Source organism: Stigmatopora nigra, chromosome 9, assembly GCF_051989575.1.
Source record: "Stigmatopora nigra isolate UIUO_SnigA chromosome 9, RoL_Snig_1.1, whole genome shotgun sequence".
NCBI lineage: Eukaryota > Metazoa > Chordata > Actinopteri > Syngnathiformes > Syngnathidae > Stigmatopora > Stigmatopora nigra.
This window is the reverse complement of record NC_135516.1, coordinates 6,420,615-6,443,441: the sequence shown is the minus strand read 5'-3', so window position 1 is coordinate 6,443,441 and position 22,827 is coordinate 6,420,615. Positions and strand designations below refer to the sequence as shown.

Below are 22,827 nucleotides of genomic sequence, written 5' to 3'. Positions count from 1 at the left end.
GATATGTGTAAGTGTCTTTGCCTTACCTTTTCAGTGTATTACATTTTGAAAACCATATTTCCTACCTTGTCATTTACTTTATTTATGTAGTACTCGCCTTCCGTAAGCCTGTCCTGTATAAGCATTATGGGTAATGTAGTCTAACGCTGTGCACGTGTCTTCTTTCCTTAACCAAGTGAAAACATGGCAGGTTTGGAGCTGTTGTCTGACCAAGGATACCGTCTGGATGGACGCAAAGCCAGCGAGCTTCGAAAGGTTCAAGCCCGCATGGGTGTGTTCGGCCAGGCTGACGGCTCGGCGTATTTAGAGCAAGGAAACACTAAAGCTCTGGCAGTTGTGTACGGTCCGCACGAAGTAAGTAGCACTAAAAGCTAGCCTGATGCTAACTTTTTCTAATCAAAATACAATATCGTATTTGACCACAGTTATGTCAATCTTTATCTGCCTTGAATAAGAAAAAAACATATATGTGCTAAATGTATTGGTTAACATACAATCATAAATGAAACATGCAATATGATAATCCACAATATCATTAGGGTGATAAATATTTTTCCATTTTATAGTTACTATGTAACCCTATATCGTACATTTCCACTTCATAAGCACTTATAAATGTAATTATGATGTAACTTGAATTTTAATAACACTGTACAGTGATGTTTGTGAAAAATTAACTATAGATTTAGTATTAATGTACATAACTATGGCCTTCAAGCCATGTCATAATGAGAAAAACATACATGAAATAACCACAACTGTCTTATTAATATTTGCAATGCAATAATATGTTAATATATAGATATATATAGTAGAACCTGGTAACAGAAAAATAGGGACAACATTGCTGTAAGAACTAAAGATGTGAGCCAATATGATGACAATTGGTCCATGTTTCCCCTCAGATGCGAAGCTCCCGCAGTCGAATCCTTCCAGACCGAGCTGTCATCAACTGCCAATACAGTATGGCCACTTTCAGCACATCAGAGAGGAAGAGGAGACCGCACGGTGATCGCAAGTCCACTGAGATGAGCCTCCATCTCAAACAGACATTCGAAGCTGCTGTGATGACGCAGCTCTACCCGCGCTCTCAAATAGACATTTATGTCAAGGTAAATGTATTACTGAGCAAATTTCTATTTTTTTTATTATAGTAAATACTTTCCAACTGAATCAGTGTGAGAATCTTTAGGAGATATTCAACAAAATTCATTTTCCTCACCAGATTCTTCAGTCGGACGGAGGCAACTACAGCGTGTGCGTGAACGCCGCCACCTTGGCCGTGATAGACGCCGGCATCCCCATGCTGGACTATGTATGTGCCTCCACTGTGGGTTTCGTGGACGAAACTCCGCTCGCCGACTTGTGCTATGCGGAGGAGAGCGGTGGTGTGAGCTCCTTGGCGCTGGCGCTCCTCCCCCGTAGCGGGCAGATTGCCCTGGTGCAGATGGACGCCAGGTTGCATCAAGACCACCTCGAGGCTATGATGGAGGCTGCCATGACAGCTTGCAAAGGTGTGAGCAAGGTGCTTGACCAGGTTGTGCGTCAGCATCTCCAAGAGGCTACGCCAGGCACTGAAGACTGATATTTGCACTACTGCTATTTTCAAACTTCCATATTGGACTTTTCTGGACTAAAAACCAGTATACAATCTATTTTCCCAGTTAATGAGCCCCTCACGACAATAATTGATGTTGTACATTGTTTTGTAAATTTGACAACAACTAAAATCTGCTTTATATGATGTTGTGTTGCTTGTTATATTTTACAGGATTATTTACATATTGTGGTGTAATCCATGCCTTAATCCGAGTTGCGTTTAATTCTGAGGTTAATTTAGCATCTGTTAGTGTAATGATAAATTAACAAGAAAAGGTTGAAGCTCATCTCCATCGAGATATGTAAAATAGAAACATATTGCTTGAGTAATTTCTCTTAGTAAAATATATATAAAAAAACATACATTTATCAGTTTTGTACAAAATAGTAATTGAGTGCATCGTTAGTTTCCTTTTCCAAATCTTACACCACAAAATACATACATGTGTAAGTATATATATATTTTTATTGTTTCGGGGTGGAAAGAATATATTCTAAACTGGCCTATAGCATTTTAAAAAAATATTTTTTATTATTTTGTGCTTGGGAATGATTGGACGGATATCTCCGATCGATTACCGGAGGTGGTTTCGTTGTATTACTGTATCGGGTTGAAACAACCTATGTATGCAGGGCAGTTCATGGGATAACTAACTCGTCGCCATGTTGTGACAGGGCCTTACGTGGTTTTGATGGAGGCTGAATTATATTCAGCAACTCTTAAAATTATTTCTAGATTCGCAGTAAAACCTCTGCGTCTCTGACGTTAATTACTAAGCAGATCCTATGAAAAATTACCAATCTGTAGTCATTCAAAATACACGATCATTGACTTGGCTTTATATCGCATTTGATTCTTAAAATGGCCAACAAATGACAACAACCGTCCCCGTTGACTCACGAGGTATCAGACATCTAGTGTCATACAACATTTAAAATGTGTTCCCTGTACTTCCCGTGACGGCGTATTAAACCGGCGTTTATACTAAAAAAAGGTAATTTGTTCATACTACAGGTCTCACTACTCCACAAAATAAATGAACGAATTATGTATCGTAGTCGTACTAGTAAAAACACTTTAGTCGAAGTGATCTAGTGACCCAAGTGCAGCTTAATTGGCCGTATCTGTCACAAGACGCCGTGCAAGCAGGTGTGGGGGGTTGATTGAAAAAGAAAATGAAGATCAAATATACTGTCTGTGTTGTAAATCATTGTATTTATATAATGTGCATTTGTATGCTTTATGCAGGACTCATCCCAAAGAAACAACATGGGACTTCTCTCCGATCCCAACAGAAGACAGGCACTGGTCAGCTTGCTAACTCGCCTTAATGGTCCAATCTGGTGTGTACATTGTTTTATTCCTTATGACATTAACATTAACAAAACTTCATTTATAAGTGTAGGGACACATCTTTAAAGCATTTTCTTAAATGTGCAACTAATTGAAGCCATTTGTTGTTGTTGCATTCTACATGGCTCAGAGAATCAATGATGGCCCTTTTTATTGGATTAAAAAAAAATCCAAATATAATGTCATAATGTTCTAGGGTTAAATTTTTAACGTTATACATGGCTCAGAGAATCAATGATGGCCCTTTTTATTGGATTAAAAAAAAATCCAAATATAATGTCATAATGTTCTAGGGTTAAATTTTTAACGTTATTCCGCACAGTGACGCAATATAAGGTTAATTTACAATTGTGATCGAAATTCATTTGTTTTTTATTCATTTATTAATTAATTTCAGAACCGTTTCCTCACAAGGGTCATGGGGGTGCTGGAGCATATCCCACTCACCTACGGGCACCAGGCCCCACACTCTAAATCGCCCAATTTAATGTTAGAGCATCCTACCATGCATGTTTTGGGTATCAAACCCTCGACTCTAGAACTGTGAGGCGCTTACCACTTAACAACGGGCGCTCAATTTTTAATTATTTTTTAAAATCAAATGTTAAGTGCACAGTCTTTATGACATGAATGTCATGTACTTTATTTACATTTGACCTGACAAATTGGCCTGGCATCATCATCAAAGCTACTTTATATTTTAAGTACAAGTAATATAAGATGTAAACAATAATCTATCATATGAAACATACAAACCTGTGAGGATAGTTTCAAAAAATGCCACAACAGGGTATGCAGGTTGGAATCACAAGAAGGTAAGGTTTATTTCCTAATAGAAGCACATTTTCAGTTTCAGTTAGTTTATGCTTGGGGAACCTTTGACATTGCCATTTGCTGTTTATACTGGCAAACTAGTAAAACTGGATTCAAATCATAAATATTTGTGGGTACAACTAAATAATGCCACATTTTCTACTTGTAGGTTGGAGCTACATATATATATAATCTTTTGAAATGCTTTCAACAGCAGTCACAGTTTTAACATGTTTGAAATTTCATGTCAACAAGTGTATACATTTATTTACAACAAATCTTGTTTTTTTTTGTCATCTTCCTCTCACCTTCAGTCTTGTCTGTTATTTGGCGGGAGTGGCATGGTTCATGGGTCTGGCCTTCGAACCGTTCACCCTGCGTACGGGCATGTCCGAGAACGCCATGGGATCCACCATGGTGGAGGAACACTTTCCAGCCGGGGAGAGGGCACTGGTTACCGGCAGGGAGTTTGGGACAATGAAGATAAAAGCAGAGTAAGTCAAATTTCATCGTTCTGACAGCAAGCTGATGGTTGTCCTGAAACAAAATCATTGGTGCGCAGTGGCATGCCGGTGGACTGGCTGGTGAAAACGATGCAGGATCGAGGCTTGGAAGTTTACACGCAGACGTTCTCTCGCACGCTTCCGTTCCCGGATGAAAACAAAGAGAGATTTGTAGGGTAACTTTTTGTTGAATACATGTGCGTGTGTGTGGCAAAGCAACATAACAATTCACATTTGCCTTCTTTTTTTCCCTGTTAAGATGGTGAAAGGTACAAATGTGTATGGCATCCTCCGTGCCCCCAGAGCGCCACGGACTGAAGCCTTGGTGTTGACTGCTCCGTGCAGCCCAGGAAAGGAGAACAACCAGGCTGTGGGGCTGCTGCTGGTTTTGGCCCAGTACTTTAGAAGTAAGTTGATCAGAAAGATGTGGAAATCGTGTGTTTGGGGGTAATGTCAGTTTGTTTGTTTATTGCGCTGTTGTTTTAATCACACTTTAAAATAGAAGTCACATTTGTATGCTTTTAAGTGCTACAGTGGTACCTTGAGATAAGCTTAATGCGTTTCGGGACTGAGCTCGTATGTCGATTTACTTGGATCTCAAAATAAAATAAAAAACAGGATATTACAATGGAAAAACATTGTTGTACTTCACCATCTACTAACAGAGTAACAAATAACTAGTGGTTAAGATGTTTAGTAATAAAATGAGGCATTATTTTATACAATGGGGAGTTTGTGGATGGGAGAGAGAACTAAGCATGAATGTAGCTGAAGGTTTATTTTGAATGAAATGAAATGTTTTATTTTGTTTGACTTACCACTTGTTCATAGATGCACACATTACTTTCTCTGAGATTTGTATGTAGACATAGCTATATACCTGAATACTTTTCCACCCGAACAGGTCAGGTGTTCTGGGCCAAAGACATCATCTTCCTTGTCAATGAACACGATCTGATTGGCATGCAGGCCTGGCTGGAGGGATACCACCACACCAACACCACAGGTAATAATAACTATTTTAACCTTTTTTCTTTAAAAAAGGACATAGTATAGTAAGGCGTTTTTTTTTAAAAAAGGACATATTATAGTAAGGCTTTTTTCTTAAAAAAAAGGACATAGTATAGTAAGGCTTTTTTCTTTAAAAAAGGACATAGTATAGTAAGGCTTTTTTCTTTAAAAAAAGGACGTAGTATAGTAAGGCTTTTTTCGTAAAAAAGGACATAGTATAGTAAGGCTTTTTTCTTTAAAAAAGGACATAGTATAGTAAGGCTTTTTTCTTGAAAAAAAGGACATAGTATAGTAAGGCTTTTTTCTTTAAAAAAAGGACATAGTATAGTAAGGCTTTTTTCTTGAAAAAAAGGACATAGTATAGTAAGGCTTTTTTCTTAAAAAAAAGGACATAGTATAGTAAGGCTTTTTTCTTTAAAAAAGGACATAGTATAGTAAGGCTTTTTTCTTTAAAAAAAGGACATAGTATAGTAAGGCTTTTTTCTTTAAAAAAAGGACATAGTATAGTAAGGCTTTTTTCTTTAAAAAAAGGACATAGTATAGTAAGGCTTTTTTCTTTAAAAAAAGGACATAGTATAGTAAGGCTTTATTCTCTTCAAAAACGACATAGTATAGTAAGGCTTTTTTCTTAAGAAAAAGGACATAGTATAGTAAGGCTTTTTTCTTAAAAAAAGGACATAGTATAGTAAGGCTTTTTTCTTGAAAAAAAGGACATAGTATAGTAAGGCTTTTTTCTTGAAAAAAAGGACATAGTATAGTAAGGCTTTTTTCTTTAAAAAAGGACATAGTATAGTAAGGCTTTTTTCTTGAAAAAAAGGACATAGTATAGTAAGGCTTTTTTCTTGAAAAAAAGGACAGTATAGTAAGGCTTTTTTCTTTAAAAAAAGGACATAGTATAGTAAGGCTTTTTTCTTGAAAAAAAGGACATAGTATAGTAAGGCTTTTTTCTTTTTAAAAAAAGGACATAGTATAGTAAGGCTTTTTTCTTATAAATAAGGACATAGTATAGTAAGGCTTTTTTCTTTAAAAAAAGGACATAGTATAGTAAGGCTTTTTTTTTTAAAAAAAGGACATAGTATAGTAAGGCTTTTTTCTTTTAAAAAAAGGACATAGTATAGTAAGGCTTTTTTTCTTTAAAAAAGGACACAGTATAGTCAGGCTTTTTTCCTTAAAAAAAGGACGTAGTATAGTAAGGCTTTTTTCTTTAAAAAAAGGACATAGTATAGTAAGGCTTTTTTCTTAAAAAAGGACATAGTATAGTAAGGCTTTTTTCTTTAAAAAAAGGGACATAGTATAGTAAGGCTTTTTTCTTTAAAAAAAGGACATAGTATAGTAAGGCTTTTTTCTTGAAAAAAAGGACATAGTATAGTAAGGCTTTTTTATTAAAAAAAAGGACATAGTATAGTAAGGCTTTTTTCTTTAAAAAAAGGACATAGTATAGTAAGGCTTTTCTCTTATAAATAAGGACATAGTATAGTAAGGCTTTTTTCTTTTAAAAAAGGACATAGTATAGTAAGGCTTTATTCTTGAAAAAAAGGACATAGTATAGTAAGGCTTTTTTCTTGAAAAAAAGGACATAGTATAGTAAGGCTTTTTTCTTTAAAAAAAAGGACATAGTATAGTAAGGCTTTTTTCTTTAAAAAAAGGACATAGTATAGTAAGGCTTTTTTCTTAAAAAAAGGACATAGTATAGTAAGGCTTTTTTCTTAAAAAAAGGACATAGTATAGTAAGGCTTTTTTCTTTAAAAAAGGACATAGTATAGTAAGGCTTTTTTCTTATAAATAAGGACATAGTATAGTAAGGCTTTTTTCTTATAAATAAGGACATAGTATAGTAAGGCTTTTTTATTTAAAAAAAGGACATAGTATAGTAAGGCTTTTTTCTTTAAAAAAAGGACATAGTATAGTAAGGCTTTTTTCTTAAAAAAAGGACATAGTATAGTAAGGCTTTTTTCTTAAAAAAAGAACATAGTATAGTAAGGCTTTTTTCTTTAAAAAAAGGACATTGTATAGTAAGGCTTTTTTATTAAAAAAAAGACATAGTATAGTAAGGCTTTTTTCTTTAAAAAAAGGACATAGTATAGTAAGGCTTTTTTATTAAAAATAGGACATAGTATAGTAAGGCTTTTTTCTTTAAAAAAAAGGACATAGTATAGTAAGGCTTTTTTCTTTAAAAAAAGGACATAGTATAGTAAGGCTTTTTTCTTTAAAAAAGGACATAGTATAGTAAGGCTTTTTTCTTTAAAAAAGGACATAGTATAGTAAGGCTTTTTTACTTTAAAAAAAGGACATAGTATAGTAAGGCTTTTTTCTTTAAAAAAAGGACATAGTATAGTAAGGCTTTTTTCTTTAAAAAAAGGACATAGTATAGTAAGGCTTTATTCTCTTCAAAAACGACATAGTATAGTAAGGCTTTTTTCTTTAAAAAAAAGGACATAGTATAGTAAGGCTTTTTTCTTTAAAAAAAGGACATAGTATAGTAAGGCTTTTTTTTTTAAAAAAAGGACATAGTATAGTAAGGCTTTTTTCTTTTAAAAAAAGGACATAGTATAGTAAGGCTTTTTTTCTTTAAAAAAGGACACAGTATAGTCAGGCTTTTTTCCTTAAAAAAAGGACGTAGTATAGTAAGGCTTTTTTCTTTAAAAAAAGGACATAGTATAGTAAGGCTTTTTTCTTAAAAAAGGACATAGTATAGTAAGGCTTTTTTCTTTAAAAAAAGGGACATAGTATAGTAAGGCTTTTTTCTTTAAAAAAAGGACATAGTATAGTAAGGCTTTTTTCTTGAAAAAAAGGACATAGTATAGTAAGGCTTTTTTATTAAAAAAAAGGACATAGTATAGTAAGGCTTTTTTCTTTAAAAAAAGGACATAGTATAGTAAGGCTTTTCTCTTATAAATAAGGACATAGTATAGTAAGGCTTTTTTCTTTTAAAAAAGGACATAGTATAGTAAGGCTTTATTCTTGAAAAAAAGGACATAGTATAGTAAGGCTTTTTTCTTGAAAAAAAGGACATAGTATAGTAAGGCTTTTTTCTTTAAAAAAAAGGACATAGTATAGTAAGGCTTTTTTCTTTAAAAAAAGGACATAGTATAGTAAGGCTTTTTTCTTAAAAAAAGGACATAGTATAGTAAGGCTTTTTTCTTAAAAAAAGGACATAGTATAGTAAGGCTTTTTTCTTTAAAAAAGGACATAGTATAGTAAGGCTTTTTTCTTATAAATAAGGACATAGTATAGTAAGGCTTTATTCTCTTCAAAAACGACATAGTATAGTAAGGCTTTTTTCTTAAGAAAAAGGACATAGTATAGTAAGGCTTTTTTCTTAAAAAAAGGACATAGTATAGTAAGGCTTTTTTCTTGAAAAAAAGGACATAGTATAGTAAGGCTTTTTTCTTGAAAAAAAGGACATAGTATAGTAAGGCTTTTTTCTTTAAAAAAGGACATAGTATAGTAAGGCTTTTTTCTTGAAAAAAAGGACATAGTATAGTAAGGCTTTTTTCTTGAAAAAAAGGACAGTATAGTAAGGCTTTTTTCTTTAAAAAAAGGACATAGTATAGTAAGGCTTTTTTCTTGAAAAAAAGGACATAGTATAGTAAGGCTTTTTTCTTTTTAAAAAAAGGACATAGTATAGTAAGGCTTTTTTCTTATAAATAAGGACATAGTATAGTAAGGCTTTTTTCTTTAAAAAAAGGACATAGTATAGTAAGGCTTTTTTTTTTAAAAAAAGGACATAGTATAGTAAGGCTTTTTTCTTTTAAAAAAAGGACATAGTATAGTAAGGCTTTTTTTCTTTAAAAAAGGACACAGTATAGTCAGGCTTTTTTCCTTAAAAAAAGGACGTAGTATAGTAAGGCTTTTTTCTTTAAAAAAAGGACATAGTATAGTAAGGCTTTTTTCTTAAAAAAGGACATAGTATAGTAAGGCTTTTTTCTTTAAAAAAAGGGACATAGTATAGTAAGGCTTTTTTCTTTAAAAAAAGGACATAGTATAGTAAGGCTTTTTTCTTGAAAAAAAGGACATAGTATAGTAAGGCTTTTTTATTAAAAAAAAGGACATAGTATAGTAAGGCTTTTTTCTTTAAAAAAAGGACATAGTATAGTAAGGCTTTTCTCTTATAAATAAGGACATAGTATAGTAAGGCTTTTTTCTTTTAAAAAAGGACATAGTATAGTAAGGCTTTATTCTTGAAAAAAAGGACATAGTATAGTAAGGCTTTTTTCTTGAAAAAAAGGACATAGTATAGTAAGGCTTTTTTCTTTAAAAAAAAGGACATAGTATAGTAAGGCTTTTTTCTTTAAAAAAAGGACATAGTATAGTAAGGCTTTTTTCTTAAAAAAAGGACATAGTATAGTAAGGCTTTTTTCTTAAAAAAAGGACATAGTATAGTAAGGCTTTTTTCTTTAAAAAAGGACATAGTATAGTAAGGCTTTTTTCTTATAAATAAGGACATAGTATAGTAAGGCTTTTTTCTTATAAATAAGGACATAGTATAGTAAGGCTTTTTTATTTAAAAAAAGGACATAGTATAGTAAGGCTTTTTTCTTTAAAAAAAGGACATAGTATAGTAAGGCTTTTTTCTTAAAAAAAGGACATAGTATAGTAAGGCTTTTTTCTTAAAAAAAGAACATAGTATAGTAAGGCTTTTTTCTTTAAAAAAAGGACATTGTATAGTAAGGCTTTTTTATTAAAAAAAAGACATAGTATAGTAAGGCTTTTTTCTTTAAAAAAAGGACATAGTATAGTAAGGCTTTTTTATTAAAAATAGGACATAGTATAGTAAGGCTTTTTTCTTTAAAAAAAAGGACATAGTATAGTAAGGCTTTTTTCTTTAAAAAAAGGACATAGTATAGTAAGGCTTTTTTCTTTAAAAAAGGACATAGTATAGTAAGGCTTTTTTCTTTAAAAAAGGACATAGTATAGTAAGGCTTTTTTACTTTAAAAAAAGGACATAGTATAGTAAGGCTTTTTTCTTTAAAAAAAGGACATAGTATAGTAAGGCTTTTTTCTTTAAAAAAAGGACATAGTATAGTAAGGCTTTATTCTCTTCAAAAACGACATAGTATAGTAAGGCTTTTTTCTTTAAAAAAAAGGACATAGTATAGTAAGGCTTTTTTCTTTAAAAAAAGGACATAGTATAGTAAGGCGTTTTTTTTTAAAAAAAGGACATAGTATAGTAAGGCTTTTTTCTTTTAAAAAAAGGACATAGTATAGTAAGGCTTTTTTTCTTTAAAAAAGGACACAGTATAGTCAGGCTTTTTTCCTTAAAAAAAGGACGTAGTATAGTAAGGCTTTTTTCTTTAAAAAAAGGACATAGTATAGTAAGGCTTTTTTCTTAAAAAAGGACATAGTATAGTAAGGCTTTTTTCTTTAAAAAAAGGGACATAGTATAGTAAGGCTTTTTTCTTTAAAAAAAGGACATAGTATAGTAAGGCTTTTTTCTTGAAAAAAAGGACATAGTATAGTAAGGCTTTTTTATTAAAAAAAAGGACATAGTATAGTAAGGCTTTTTTCTTTAAAAAAAGGACATAGTATAGTAAGGCTTTTCTCTTATAAATAAGGACATAGTATAGTAAGGCTTTTTTCTTTTAAAAAAGGACATAGTATAGTAAGGCTTTATTCTTGAAAAAAAGGACATAGTATAGTAAGGCTTTTTTCTTGAAAAAAAGGACATAGTATAGTAAGGCTTTTTTCTTTAAAAAAAAGGACATAGTATAGTAAGGCTTTTTTCTTTAAAAAAAGGACATAGTATAGTAAGGCTTTTTTCTTAAAAAAAGGACATAGTATAGTAAGGCTTTTTTCTTAAAAAAAGGACATAGTATAGTAAGGCTTTTTTCTTTAAAAAAGGACATAGTATAGTAAGGCTTTTTTCTTATAAATAAGGACATAGTATAGTAAGGCTTTTTTCTTATAAATAAGGACATAGTATAGTAAGGCTTTTTTATTTAAAAAAAGGACATAGTATAGTAAGGCTTTTTTCTTTAAAAAAAGGACATAGTATAGTAAGGCTTTTTTCTTAAAAAAAGGACATAGTATAGTAAGGCTTTTTTCTTAAAAAAAGAACATAGTATAGTAAGGCTTTTTTCTTTAAAAAAAGGACATTGTATAGTAAGGCTTTTTTATTAAAAAAAAGACATAGTATAGTAAGGCTTTTTTCTTTAAAAAAAGGACATAGTATAGTAAGGCTTTTTTATTAAAAATAGGACATAGTATAGTAAGGCTTTTTTCTTTAAAAAAAAGGACATAGTATAGTAAGGCTTTTTTCTTTAAAAAAAGGACATAGTATAGTAAGGCTTTTTTCTTTAAAAAAGGACATAGTATAGTAAGGCTTTTTTCTTTAAAAAAGGACATAGTATAGTAAGGCTTTTTTACTTTAAAAAAAGGACATAGTATAGTAAGGCTTTTTTCTTTAAAAAAAGGACATAGTATAGTAAGGCTTTTTTCTTTAAAAAAAGGACATAGTATAGTAAGGCTTTATTCTCTTCAAAAACGACATAGTATAGTAAGGCTTTTTTCTTTAAAAAAAAGGACATAGTATAGTAAGGCTTTTTTCTTTAAAAAAAGGACATAGTATAGTAAGGCTTTTTTCTTTAAAAAAAGGACATAGTATAGTAAGGCTTTTTTATTAAAAAAAGGACATAGTATAGTAAGGCTTTTTTCTTTAAAAAAAGGACATAGTATAGTAAGGCTTTTTTCTTAAAAAAAGGACATAGTATAGTAAGGCTTTTTTCTTTAAAAAAAGGACATTGTATAGTAAGGCTTTTTTATTAAAAAAAGACATAGTATAGTAAGGCTTTTTTCTTTAAAAAAAGGACATAGTATAGTAAGGCTTTTTTATTAAAAAAAGGACATAGTATAGTAAGGCTTTTTTCTTTAAAAAAAAGGACATAGTATAGTAAGGCTTTTTTCTTTAAAAAAAGGACATAGTATAGTGAGGCTTTTTTCTTTAAAAAAGGACATAGTATAGTAAGGCTTTTTTATTAAAAAAAGACATAGTATAGTAAGGCTTTTTTCTTTAAAAAAAGGACATAGTATAGTAAGGCTTTTTTATTAAAAAAAGGACATAGTATAGTAAGGCTTTTTTCTTTAAAAAAAGGACATAGTATAGTAAGGCTTTTTTCTTTAAAAAAAGGACATAGTATAGTAAGGCTTTTTTCTTTAAAAAAGGACATAGTATAGTAAGGGTTTTTTCTTTAAAAAAGGACATAGTATAGTAAGGCTTTTTTCTTATAAATAAGGACATAGTATAGTAAGGCTTTTTTCTTATAAATAAGGACATAGTATAGTGAGGCTTTTTTCTTTTAAAAAAGGACATAGTATAGTAAGGCTTTATTCTCTTCAAAAACGACATAGTATAGTAAGGCTTTTTTCTTTAAAAAAAAGGACATAGTATAGTAAGGCTTTATTCTCTTCAAAAAACGACATAGTATAGTAAGGCTTTTTTCTTTAAAAAAAGGACATAGTATGGTAAGGCTTTTTTCTTTAAAAAAGGGGACATAGTATAGTAAGGCTTTTTTCTTTAAAAAAGGACATAGTATAGTAAGGCTTTTTTCTTATAAATAAGGACATAGTATAGTGAGGCTTTTTTCTTTTAAAAAAGGACATAGTATAGTAAGGCTTTATTCTCTTCAAAAACGACATAGTATAGTAAGGCTTTTTTTTTAAAAAAAGGATATAGTATAGTAAGGCTTTTTTTCTTGAAAAAAAGGACATAGTATAGTAAGGCTTTTTTCTTTAAAAAAAGGACATAGTATAGTAAGGCTTTTTTCTTTAAAAAAAGGACATAGTATAGTAAGGCTTTTTTCTTAAAAAAAGGACATAGTATAGTAAGGCTTTTTTCTTAAAAAAAGAACATAGTATAGTAAGGCTTTTTTCTTTAAAAAAAGGACATTGTATAGTAAGGCTTTTTTATTAAAAAAAAGACATAGTATAGTAAGGCTTTTTTCTTTAAAAAAAGGACATAGTATAGTAAGGCTTTTTTATTAAAAATAGGACATAGTATAGTAAGGCTTTTTTCTTTAAAAAAAAGGACATAGTATAGTAAGGCTTTTTTCTTTAAAAAAAGGACATAGTATAGTAAGGCTTTTTTCTTTAAAAAAAGGACATAGTATAGTAAGGCTTTTTTCTTTAAAAAAAAGACAGTATAGTAAGGCTTTTTTCTTTAAAAAAGGACATAGTATAGTAAGGCTTTTTTCTTTTAAAAAAGGACATAGTATAGTAAGGCTTTTTTCTTTAAAAAAAGGACATAGTATAGTAAGGCTTTATTCTCTTCAAAAACGACATAGTATAGTAAGGCTTTTTTCTTTAAAAAAAAGGACATAGTATAGTAAGGCTTTTTTCTTTAAAAAAAGGACATAGTATAGTAAGGCTTTTTTCTTTAAAAAAAGGACATAGTATAGTAAGGCTTTTTTATTAAAAAAAGGACATAGTATAGTAAGGCTTTTTTCTTTAAAAAAAGGACATAGTATAGTAAGGCTTTTTTCTTAAAAAAAGGACATAGTATAGTAAGGCTTTTTTCTTTAAAAAAAGGACATTGTATAGTAAGGCTTTTTTATTAAAAAAAGACATAGTATAGTAAGGCTTTTTTCTTTAAAAAAAGGACATAGTATAGTAAGGCTTTTTTATTAAAAAAAGGACATAGTATAGTAAGGCTTTATTCTCTTCAAAAACGACATAGTATAGTAAGGCTTTTTTCTTTAAAAAAAAGGACATAGTATAGTAAGGCTTTTTTCTTTAAAAAAAGGACATAGTATAGTAAGGCTTTTTTCTTTAAAAAAAGGACATAGTATAGTAAGGCTTTTTTATTAAAAAAAGGACATAGTATAGTAAGGCTTTTTTCTTTAAAAAAAGGACATAGTATAGTAAGGCTTTTTTCTTTAAAAAAAGGACATAGTATAGTAAGGCTTTTTTCTTTAAAAAAAAGGACATAGTATAGTAAGGCTTTTTTCTTTAAAAAAGGACATAGTATAGTAAGGCTTTTTTCTTTAAAAAAAGGACATAGTATAGTAAGGCTTTTTTCTTAAAAAAAAAGACAGTATAGTAAGGCTTTTTTCTTTAAAAAAGGACATAGTATAGTAAGGCTTTTTTCTTTTAAAAAAGGACATAGTATAGTAAGGCTTTTTTTCTTTAAAAAAGGACATAGTATAGTAAGGCTTTTTTCTTTAAAAAGGACATAGTATAGTAAGGCTTTTTTCTTTAAAAGGACATAGTATAGTAAGGCTTTTTTCTTAAAAAAAGGACACAGTATAGTAAGGCTTTTTTCTTTAAAAAAGGACATAGTATAGTAAGGCTTTTTTCTTTAAAAAAAGGACATAGTATAGTAAGGCTTTTTTCTTTAAAAAAAGGACATAGTATAGTAAGGCTTTTTTCTTTAAAAAAAGGACATAGTATCGTAAGGCTTTTTTTCTTAAAAAAAACGTCATAGTATAGTAAGGCTTTTTCTTATACATGTACTCATACACTTGTACATGTACTCATACAAATATACATGTACTCATAGACTTATACATGTACTCATGTACCCATACACTTATACATGTACTCATGTACCCATACACTTATACATGTACTCATACACTTATACATACACTTATACATGGACTCATACACTTATACATACACTTATACATGTACTCATGTACCCATACACTTATACATGTACTTATGTACCCATACACTTATACATGTACTCATGTACCCATACACTTATACATGTACTTATACACTTATACATATATGTACATATTCATAATCAACATTAAAACTTCTTTGCCGTGTTCCCCCATGCAGGCATGGAGTATTCGCCTCTACGAGGTCGTGCCGGTTCCATTCAAGCAGCGTTGTCTCTGGAGCTCAGCAGCGACATGGTCACCAGCTTGGATATTGTGCTTGAGGGGCTAAATGGGCAACTGCCAAACCTGGACCTCACCAACCTCTTCTATGCTTTCTGTCAGAAGATTGGTGTCCTCTGCACTATACAGGGCAAGGTAGGAATTCTGCTAAATGCATGTGTTAATAACTTTAAATCATTGGCTTCCAATAATGACAATGGAAGAGAGAAATATCACTGCGGGCTCCACCAGTTTAAATGGCTTTGAGGTCTATTGCTGTCAATGGAAGCCAATATTGTATCATGATAATATTGCCATTTGCTAATGTGGAACTCTTTACTTCTGCAACATGATGATGAGAAGACTTTTATATAAAGTTACTGAGACATTAAGAAATTGGGTGCAGCCATTTTCTTACACAAAAATTTGTTGGCACAGCTGCATAGGAACGACTGGGACACAACATCAGGCTACAGCCATGCGGTGCAGACGCTGATGTTGATGGTGCTCAAGCAGGCCAGCGGGCGATCATGGGGTGATCACGGACTCTTCCTGCGCTACCACGTGGAGGCGGTCACCATCAGGGGCATCAACAGCTTCCGCCAGTACAAGACGGATATGACCACTGTGGGCAGGTTTGTGCTAAGTTTCCATCACTTGCAAAATAACTGTATGTATGTGTAAGTATACATACAGTAAAGAAAATGACTAACAAGATTGATCTTTCAGTTTATTAAAGAAAACATAGTTCATTACATTGATTTCAGTGGGACAATCTTTAAGCTTAATTTAATGTTTTCATAATTTGCTGTACTGCAGGTCACTGTTTGGATACTTTTACATTAAAGTAAACAGTATGCAGATTAAAAGGTAAATCTATATTTACTATGCTTTTTTTCTTGTTTGTGGGTAGGCTCTTGGAGGGAATGTACCGTAAGCTGAATAACCTCCTGGAGCGGTTGCACCAGTCCTACTTCTTCTACCTTTTATCGTCACTGACCCAATTTGTTTCCATCAGTTACTATATGCCAGCAATCGGCTTGATCGGCGTCATCTTGCTGCTGCGCGTATCCTTTCCAAACCAAAAATGTCCCGGATTTTCCATCTGTGTTGTTTCAGTCCTTGACTTAACTGCAGGCTTTGGATCTGTGGGTACAACTCTCAGCACCTCCTGTGACAAAAGATGGTGCTGTTATGGTGGAGCAGGTTAATATTCATCAGCCAAACTCGGCCGCCGACTGCCTTTTGGCCGTGTTAACCTGTATTCTTACTCTCATTGCAGTCCAGTCCTGGCGTTCTCTCCGTGTTGACCCCTCTGGTGATAAGCCACTTGACCGGAGTTGCCCTCTATACGTTGCCTGTTCGCTTCCAGGATATGGCTGTGGAACATTTCCCTGTTTCGGAGACAGAGGCCGTCGTCTTGACGGCTATCGCCATTTACACGGCTGGACTCGCACTGCCTCATAATACGCAAAGGTAACATCACACCATGTTACATTCAGGACTCCTGAGGACACAAACATTAGTTAGTTAGAAATAACAGCAAGTGTAATGATTATACATTTCTTTACATCAAAAAATATTTCAGAACTACTGAAGCTAGTTCAATGACATTGAACAGTTGAGTCTAGTTAAGTTTTGAAAAGTTTTTGTCATTTAAATTTAACAAATAACAAAATTTAGTACACTGTGTGAAGAAGTCAGTACTTGTCAACACACAAATTTCTAAGGTAGTATGTAAAATGTTTCAAATTTAGATCATTGGATTTGTTTTGTTGCCCAAGAAGATTTGCCAAAAAACTATAGGACTGCTAATTATTAGCAGTCCTATAGTTTTTTGGCAAATATTCTTGTATTAAATGTATTAGTAATACATATGAATGATGACTATAAATAAACAGCATTTTTACCAACCTCCTGTTACAGGCTTGTTTCTGGCGAGGGGACGGAGGAAGGCTGGAGAGTTCTCAAGCTGATAGCGTTGTTGTACTTGGCCGTGCTGCTGGGCTGCACTGCACTCATCAACTTCTCGCTGGGCTTCCTCCTTGCACTCACTCTCGTGCCAATGGCCGCTGTCGTCACGCCACACATCTCCAAGTACAAATGACCTCAAGCCTTGTCAATTTCTTCCAAATTATTTACTTACCATGTTTTCTTTCCCACAGAATCCCCACCGCCATCTTGATGGTGTTCCTCAGCCCAGCCTGCACGCTGCTCTTCTCTGTCTTTGTTTTTAGTGAGCTTCAGGAGACGCCACTGGGATTTCAGGAGGGCTGGTTACTCTTCCTATCAGTCATCTCACAGGGCATCTTAGACCATGAGCTGTATGGCTCACTGGTTTTCCCACTGGTGGCGTTGATGGTGTATCCCTGCTGGCTGCTTTTCTGGAATATTCTCTTCTGGAAGTAGATGGCGTCGCTTCCTCGACAAAGGAGATCTCAGGTTCTTCTCCCACCAGGGAATGACAGTACTGTATATTTTGTTACATTCTATTCTTTTTGGGTTGGGTATAATCATGAAAAGTTCAATTGTTTTAAAACAATGGATCAGTTAAACCTGAAGAACTTTTATAAAGTAAATTATTTTGTGGTTAGCATCAACCTCACAGTTCTGAACTTGAGGGTTCAATACCCGGTGAGTACTGACCTGCCTGTGTGGGTTTTCTCTAGGTACTCTAGTTTCCACCCACATCCCAAAAATGGTACAGGCTTGGCTGGTTGAACACTGAAACAAAATAAGCAAGGACTATGGAAAAAGAATGTATTAATTATTTCCAATTTAGTTTGTATATGTATATTTAAACTGTTGACTTGATTAATTTTACACTTAGTCCCTTTAGTTTCCTTCTCATCAAGACAACCACATAGTTACATTGTCCTTTTGTTTAATACAGTAATTAATATGTACTCAAATCAAAATCTGTCGCTGTCACAAGGGAATCTAATAGAATCAAATCAGCTACTAAAATGTACATCAATTATTAACAACATCCATGAAAATAGATTTTGTGAAGAGTAAAAGCACTTGTAACCACCCTGTAAACATCCGCTCTCATCTATACGCCAACTTCACAGTTTTGCCATGCACCCCCCACTTTCTGTAACAACCACCCCTGCGATAAAGATAAGGGCCTTTCTTTTTCCCTTTCCTAAATGAAACTGAAATGAGAAAAACAGTGTGTGTGGCTAAATTTAAAGCATCTTACCCGTGAAGAATGGCTGAACTCTGGTTTCCGGCTTCATGCTACAGTGCGTCAAACATCTCGAACGGCCAATTACTGGCCGCCGTGACTCTCAGTGCACTCGACAAGCATCGTGGCGGGCGTGTGGACAACATTTATGGCAACACTGGCATATAGCATTGTATGCATGTCTGACATGGCGGCGACGGGCAGTCAACTACTGCCCGGGGCCGGGTCGCCACGTGCCGTCTGTTGGACGACGTCGGGCTTGGCTGTGGTGCAGATCTCACAGCCCGGACGAGAAGGCTTGTTGATGAAAGTGCACGAGGGGCAAGCCCATTCCGTCTGCAGGAAATAGGAAGACATCACCACAGTTAGTAAGTTGTTGGCCATGTCATTTTTACAAACACTTGATTAAAATTGTCAAATTGTTAAGTATTTTTTTGTGTTTTCTTAATTTGTTTAGGGGAAGTATTATCAAGTATCTTGTTTTTAAACAACTGCATTGCTATGTACATGTACATGTATAACAGCTGTACTAAAGTAGTCAATTACAAACTCTATTGCTATTCAAAGAAAAAGCATGTATCACCAGTTTCATACCTATCAACCTCGGTCATTTACATCCTTATTAAAGGTTGAAATGGCTGTTACTTAAAAAAAAAGTCCCATACAAAAGTTGTAGTACGACGTACAAAATTTGAAATGATAAAGTACAGAAAACGTAAGTTGACAGATTCCGTTTCTTTTTACCACATTTAAAAGATGAGCAACGTACCGAATTATAACTATGAATAACTACTAATTAGTTTCCTGATACATGACCAAATAACATAAAAGGGTTTACCTGTGTTCTAGTAGGTTTGCTGAGTTGCAGATTCTCCATGTCAAGGACAACATTCAGGTCTGATGGTTTATCACCACTGCCTGTGGAAAAAAAGACGCCAAATATGAACATTAAAGCTAAGGAAAGCCGAGTCATAAATTATCACATCACCATATACAAAATGCACAAGCCGTACATACCCTGACCAGTGTGGGGTAACCGCGGGGGCAATGTGCTATACCCCCGGCGATCTTGAGACGCCGGCCCGTTATTGGCCGGAAGCGAAGGGGTGGCCAGGGCGCCCTCCAGGTCCTGCTGGAAAAGCTGTCGCGTGATGTGGGCCTGGCGAGCCGAGATCAGGTAGAGGTACGCCGTGTCGCCATCGTGCTGCACGCCGTAGGAGGCCAACGAGCGGGGGTCCGTGCACAAACACTGACCCATCACCCAGCGCTGCACTCGAGGGTGGAAGCCATACTCCACAAAGACCTGGGGGGAGGTGATGTTACTCAGTGACAGTCATATCCGATCTTTTCACTTCAAGATATGGACATTCCGAACCTGTTGTTTGAGTGCAGCCACTGTCATGCAGGGGAAGACTTTGACTGTGAAGCAGCAGGAAGAAGAGACGTCCTCCACCACGACGGACAGACTTGTAAAACAAATTAACATCCATGTCATTGACAAGCGCCTCAAAATGCAATTCTCCTCAATGAACACATTATAGTAGGGCTAAATGATAATAGAAAATACTAATGTTGCAACTTTTCTACAAGTCTAATTCATCATAATGATATTTAAAAATGTTCAAAGTCTGATTGATCATCATCAGTTTCACCAAACAATTGATTTACAGCCATATATTTTCCTATAAACTTGTTAAGGCTATTTGGAGAGGGCTGGCTTTTGTAAAAGGTAGATTACCGCCATCTGGCGGACAAAGATAGTTATTTTAATATATTAAAATTTGCAATATTTTAGAATTTACCTTGTCCTGATGTGACTTTTTATATTTTTATATTACTTATTGATGCTTTTTTTACTGGGAAAACGCACTTTGTGGAGTAGCACCACCAATTTCATTATACGCAACTGTGTATGATGACAATAAAGGCTTTTGATTCATTTGATTTGATTGAAAAGATAAATTTAGCTGGATTTCATTCCCAGTACACAATGAATATGTACCTGATCTCCCCGTTGTCATAGTTCTTCTCTGCCGGCTGGATTTTCAACGCCGCTTTCTGCCTGGCCAGTGCGGATGCGTGCTGTGCGGCGGCTTCAGTGTCTCCAGCCTCCACCGCCTTGACCAACTCCAGACAAAGCTCCTCTGAAGCAAAAAAAAAAACAATAAAAATATTACATTATATCATCAAACAGCAAGGCTGACAGAAAAAGTACTGACACCCACCGGCGCGTGGAAGCGATGCCTCTGTAACGGCGGCGGCTTGCGTCTGCTTGTCACGTGCTTCATAGGCGGCCACGTTGGCCACTGTCCGAGCCACAACACAATTGAGCACCAGTACGTGATGGTGAACGCGTTTTAAGGCAAATGGATGGCACACTAACCCCGCTGCGCCTCTCGGAGTGAAGACATGACCACGGTGGCCCATTCCTCGGCCTCGCGGTCACAGCGGAATGAGAAGCGGATGAAGTCGTGCGGCGGCGTGGTCAGACGCATCTCGTGGCAGCGCGCCGATCTCACCTCGTAGTGCACCGAGCGCAAATCGAACTCCACCAACTGAATGGGGGGAAAAAAACAATCTACAGTTTATTGCAATTCCCTGAAAAGCAGACGGTAGTTTTACTAGAGCAAAGGTCGGGAACCTTTTTGACGAAGAGAGCCATAAACAATTCATATTTTCAAACATTTTTCCATGAGAGCCATGCTTAAAATGTAAAAGTAAAAATACATGAAAATGTGTGCAATTATTAATCATTTTACCACTTTCAAAGTAAAAAAAAAGTCTGAATTCTTTTGAGAACATTATTTCACGGAGCTAATCAATGAGTATCAATGAGAGGATGCATGCAGAAGAGTCAAATGAAGAAAAAATATGATTTAAAAAGGCGGAGAGCCATATACACCCATCAAAAGAGCCACATATGGCTCCCGAGCCATAGGTTCCCTACCCCCTGTACTAGAGGACGTCATTGTCGGTGAGACAATTCCCTCCTTACACTATGTATAGAATGTGCAGAAATTTTCATAGGCGTCTTTATTTTGATAACTTAACATTCAATCCAAAAGTCGCTATTCAATATGAAAGAAATAAAATATTTTATATAATCATTTTATCACCCAGCTCTAATTGGAACCAAGAACTGTGTGGAGAACAGTTTGTACTAAGAATGATACAAGGTAAAAATGATTTAACTAAATAATTTTGCAAAAAAAAAACAGTAGTTATGCAAATATTCTATGTTAAATAGTTAACAATATCATCATCCACTTTCACAGGGAACAAGATATTATATGTATTTTTTTTCTACAGCTAGCTAGTCTGTTAATCAACTTGATTTAGCATTTAGGCCATGAGAATACTGGCAGATTAGAGTTGAAATATAGCCTACCTTCTTTGACAGCTAGAGTTTAACACACAAGGAATTATAAATCCCAAGATAAGTGTAGGTAGGACAATAAAACATATATGTCTGAGGTGGGCAAACTATTCATAAAAGGGTCATATTGGGCGCAGATTTTCATTCCAACCCATAATGAACGCACCCTTTCACCAATATGGTGTCCAACAAGGACAATCAGTGTATTGCAGTCAGGTGCTTCTTGTTTTCTGCAGAAATCTCATTGGCCAGTGTCTGTGCTGAATGAGTTGGAACAAAAACCTGCACCCATAAGGGGCCTCGACCACAGTTTGCCCACCCTAATCTATATCAACACTAATAATAATAACAATAATTATGTTTAAAATACAAACCAAATACATGATTAGTGTGAGTCATGTCAAAAATATTATAGGATGATGACACATTTTGAGTACGTGACTAAATAAATGCAAGCAGATGTTGACTTTTGAAATTACACGATGTATGAAATGTTAGTCGGTATATACTACTAATCTTACCATGCTGCGGTTCCCGCTGGTGTCCCGCAGGGCGAGACGAAACTCTCCGGCCCGGCTCGGGTCCATGCTGAGCTGGAGCCGCAGAGACTCACTGTCGGCTCCCGGCAGGCACAAAGGTCGGATCCCGGAGTGGGACACCGACACGCGGACAGACATTAAGACGGTGTTGCAGCAAGCCGACGAAGAAGCGAGCCCGGAGTCACAGGTTCCGAGCTGGGAGGAACCCAGCAGCGAAACCTGCGGAGCCCAACCGCCAGAGCTTAGTGCCATGTCGCCGCGGGGACGATGAGCCTCGCGCGGGCTACTTAGATGGTCCGCCGTTGGCAGTTAGAAGCACGTCTGCACGCGTGTCGCTCGTAATTTTCCGCCTGATCGCCTGATTGTTCCATTTCTAATCGAAGCGATCTACCAGATACGGAAAGGAAAAGGCAAACATAACAGGAAGTGAACGCGTAGTACGGGAGCACGTCGGAGATTTTGTTCCGTCAAGAAACAACGTCTGGAATGGAAATAGAAATCATATATATACAAAGCTAGATGTCTGATGTGCGCTGTGCGCCAACAAGAGGAAATGACGTCACCTGTCGGCTATTTTGCATCGGAAACGCCTGCTTTGAAATATTAATAAATTGCTTA

General features: G+C 34.6%; 3 protein-coding genes across 4 annotated transcripts; 2 read left to right on the top strand and 1 right to left on the bottom strand.

Moving 5' to 3' along the window:
- Positions 1-126: 126 nt before the first annotated feature.
- Positions 127-1,744, top strand: exosc4 (exosome component 4). Its single transcript, XM_077724424.1, has 3 exons — positions 127-354; positions 906-1,112; positions 1,226-1,744. The coding sequence occupies exons 1-3, from the start codon at positions 184-186 to the stop codon at positions 1,583-1,585; spliced, it is 738 nt and encodes a 245-aa protein (XP_077580550.1). The 5' UTR covers positions 127-183; the 3' UTR covers positions 1,586-1,744.
- A 700-nt stretch (positions 1,745-2,444) lies between these two features.
- Positions 2,445-18,723, top strand: gpaa1 (glycosylphosphatidylinositol anchor attachment 1). 2 transcript variants are annotated; one of them, XM_077724505.1, is made up of 13 exons: positions 2,445-2,594; positions 2,849-2,943; positions 4,081-4,260; positions 4,329-4,440; positions 4,529-4,676; positions 5,174-5,275; positions 15,064-15,260; positions 15,543-15,739; positions 16,018-16,171; positions 16,242-16,310; positions 16,387-16,580; positions 17,031-17,201; positions 17,270-18,723. In XM_077724505.1, exons 2-13 carry the CDS (start codon positions 2,870-2,872, stop codon positions 17,511-17,513), a joined length of 1,842 nt encoding a protein of 613 aa, XP_077580631.1. In that variant the 5' UTR covers positions 2,445-2,594; positions 2,849-2,869; the 3' UTR covers positions 17,514-18,723. The 2 variants fall into 2 exon arrangements, with proteins under 2 accessions (XP_077580631.1, XP_077580630.1); XM_077724504.1 differs by lacking the exons at positions 2,445-2,594; positions 17,031-17,201; positions 17,270-18,723 and adding an exon at positions 2,601-2,749 and having other exon boundaries at positions 16,018-16,310; positions 16,387-16,599.
- On the bottom strand, positions 17,972-22,708 carry LOC144201742 (ranBP-type and C3HC4-type zinc finger-containing protein 1-like). The gene is made up of 8 exons (XM_077724506.1): positions 22,192-22,708; positions 20,678-20,849; positions 20,520-20,600; positions 20,297-20,438; positions 19,670-19,760; positions 19,312-19,597; positions 19,133-19,212; positions 17,972-18,630 (listed from the first exon to the last, which is right to left on the bottom strand). The coding sequence occupies exons 1-8, from the start codon at positions 22,459-22,461 to the stop codon at positions 18,499-18,501; spliced, it is 1,254 nt and encodes a 417-aa protein (XP_077580632.1). The 5' UTR covers positions 22,462-22,708; the 3' UTR covers positions 17,972-18,498.
- Between the last annotated feature and the right edge of the window lie 119 nt (positions 22,709-22,827).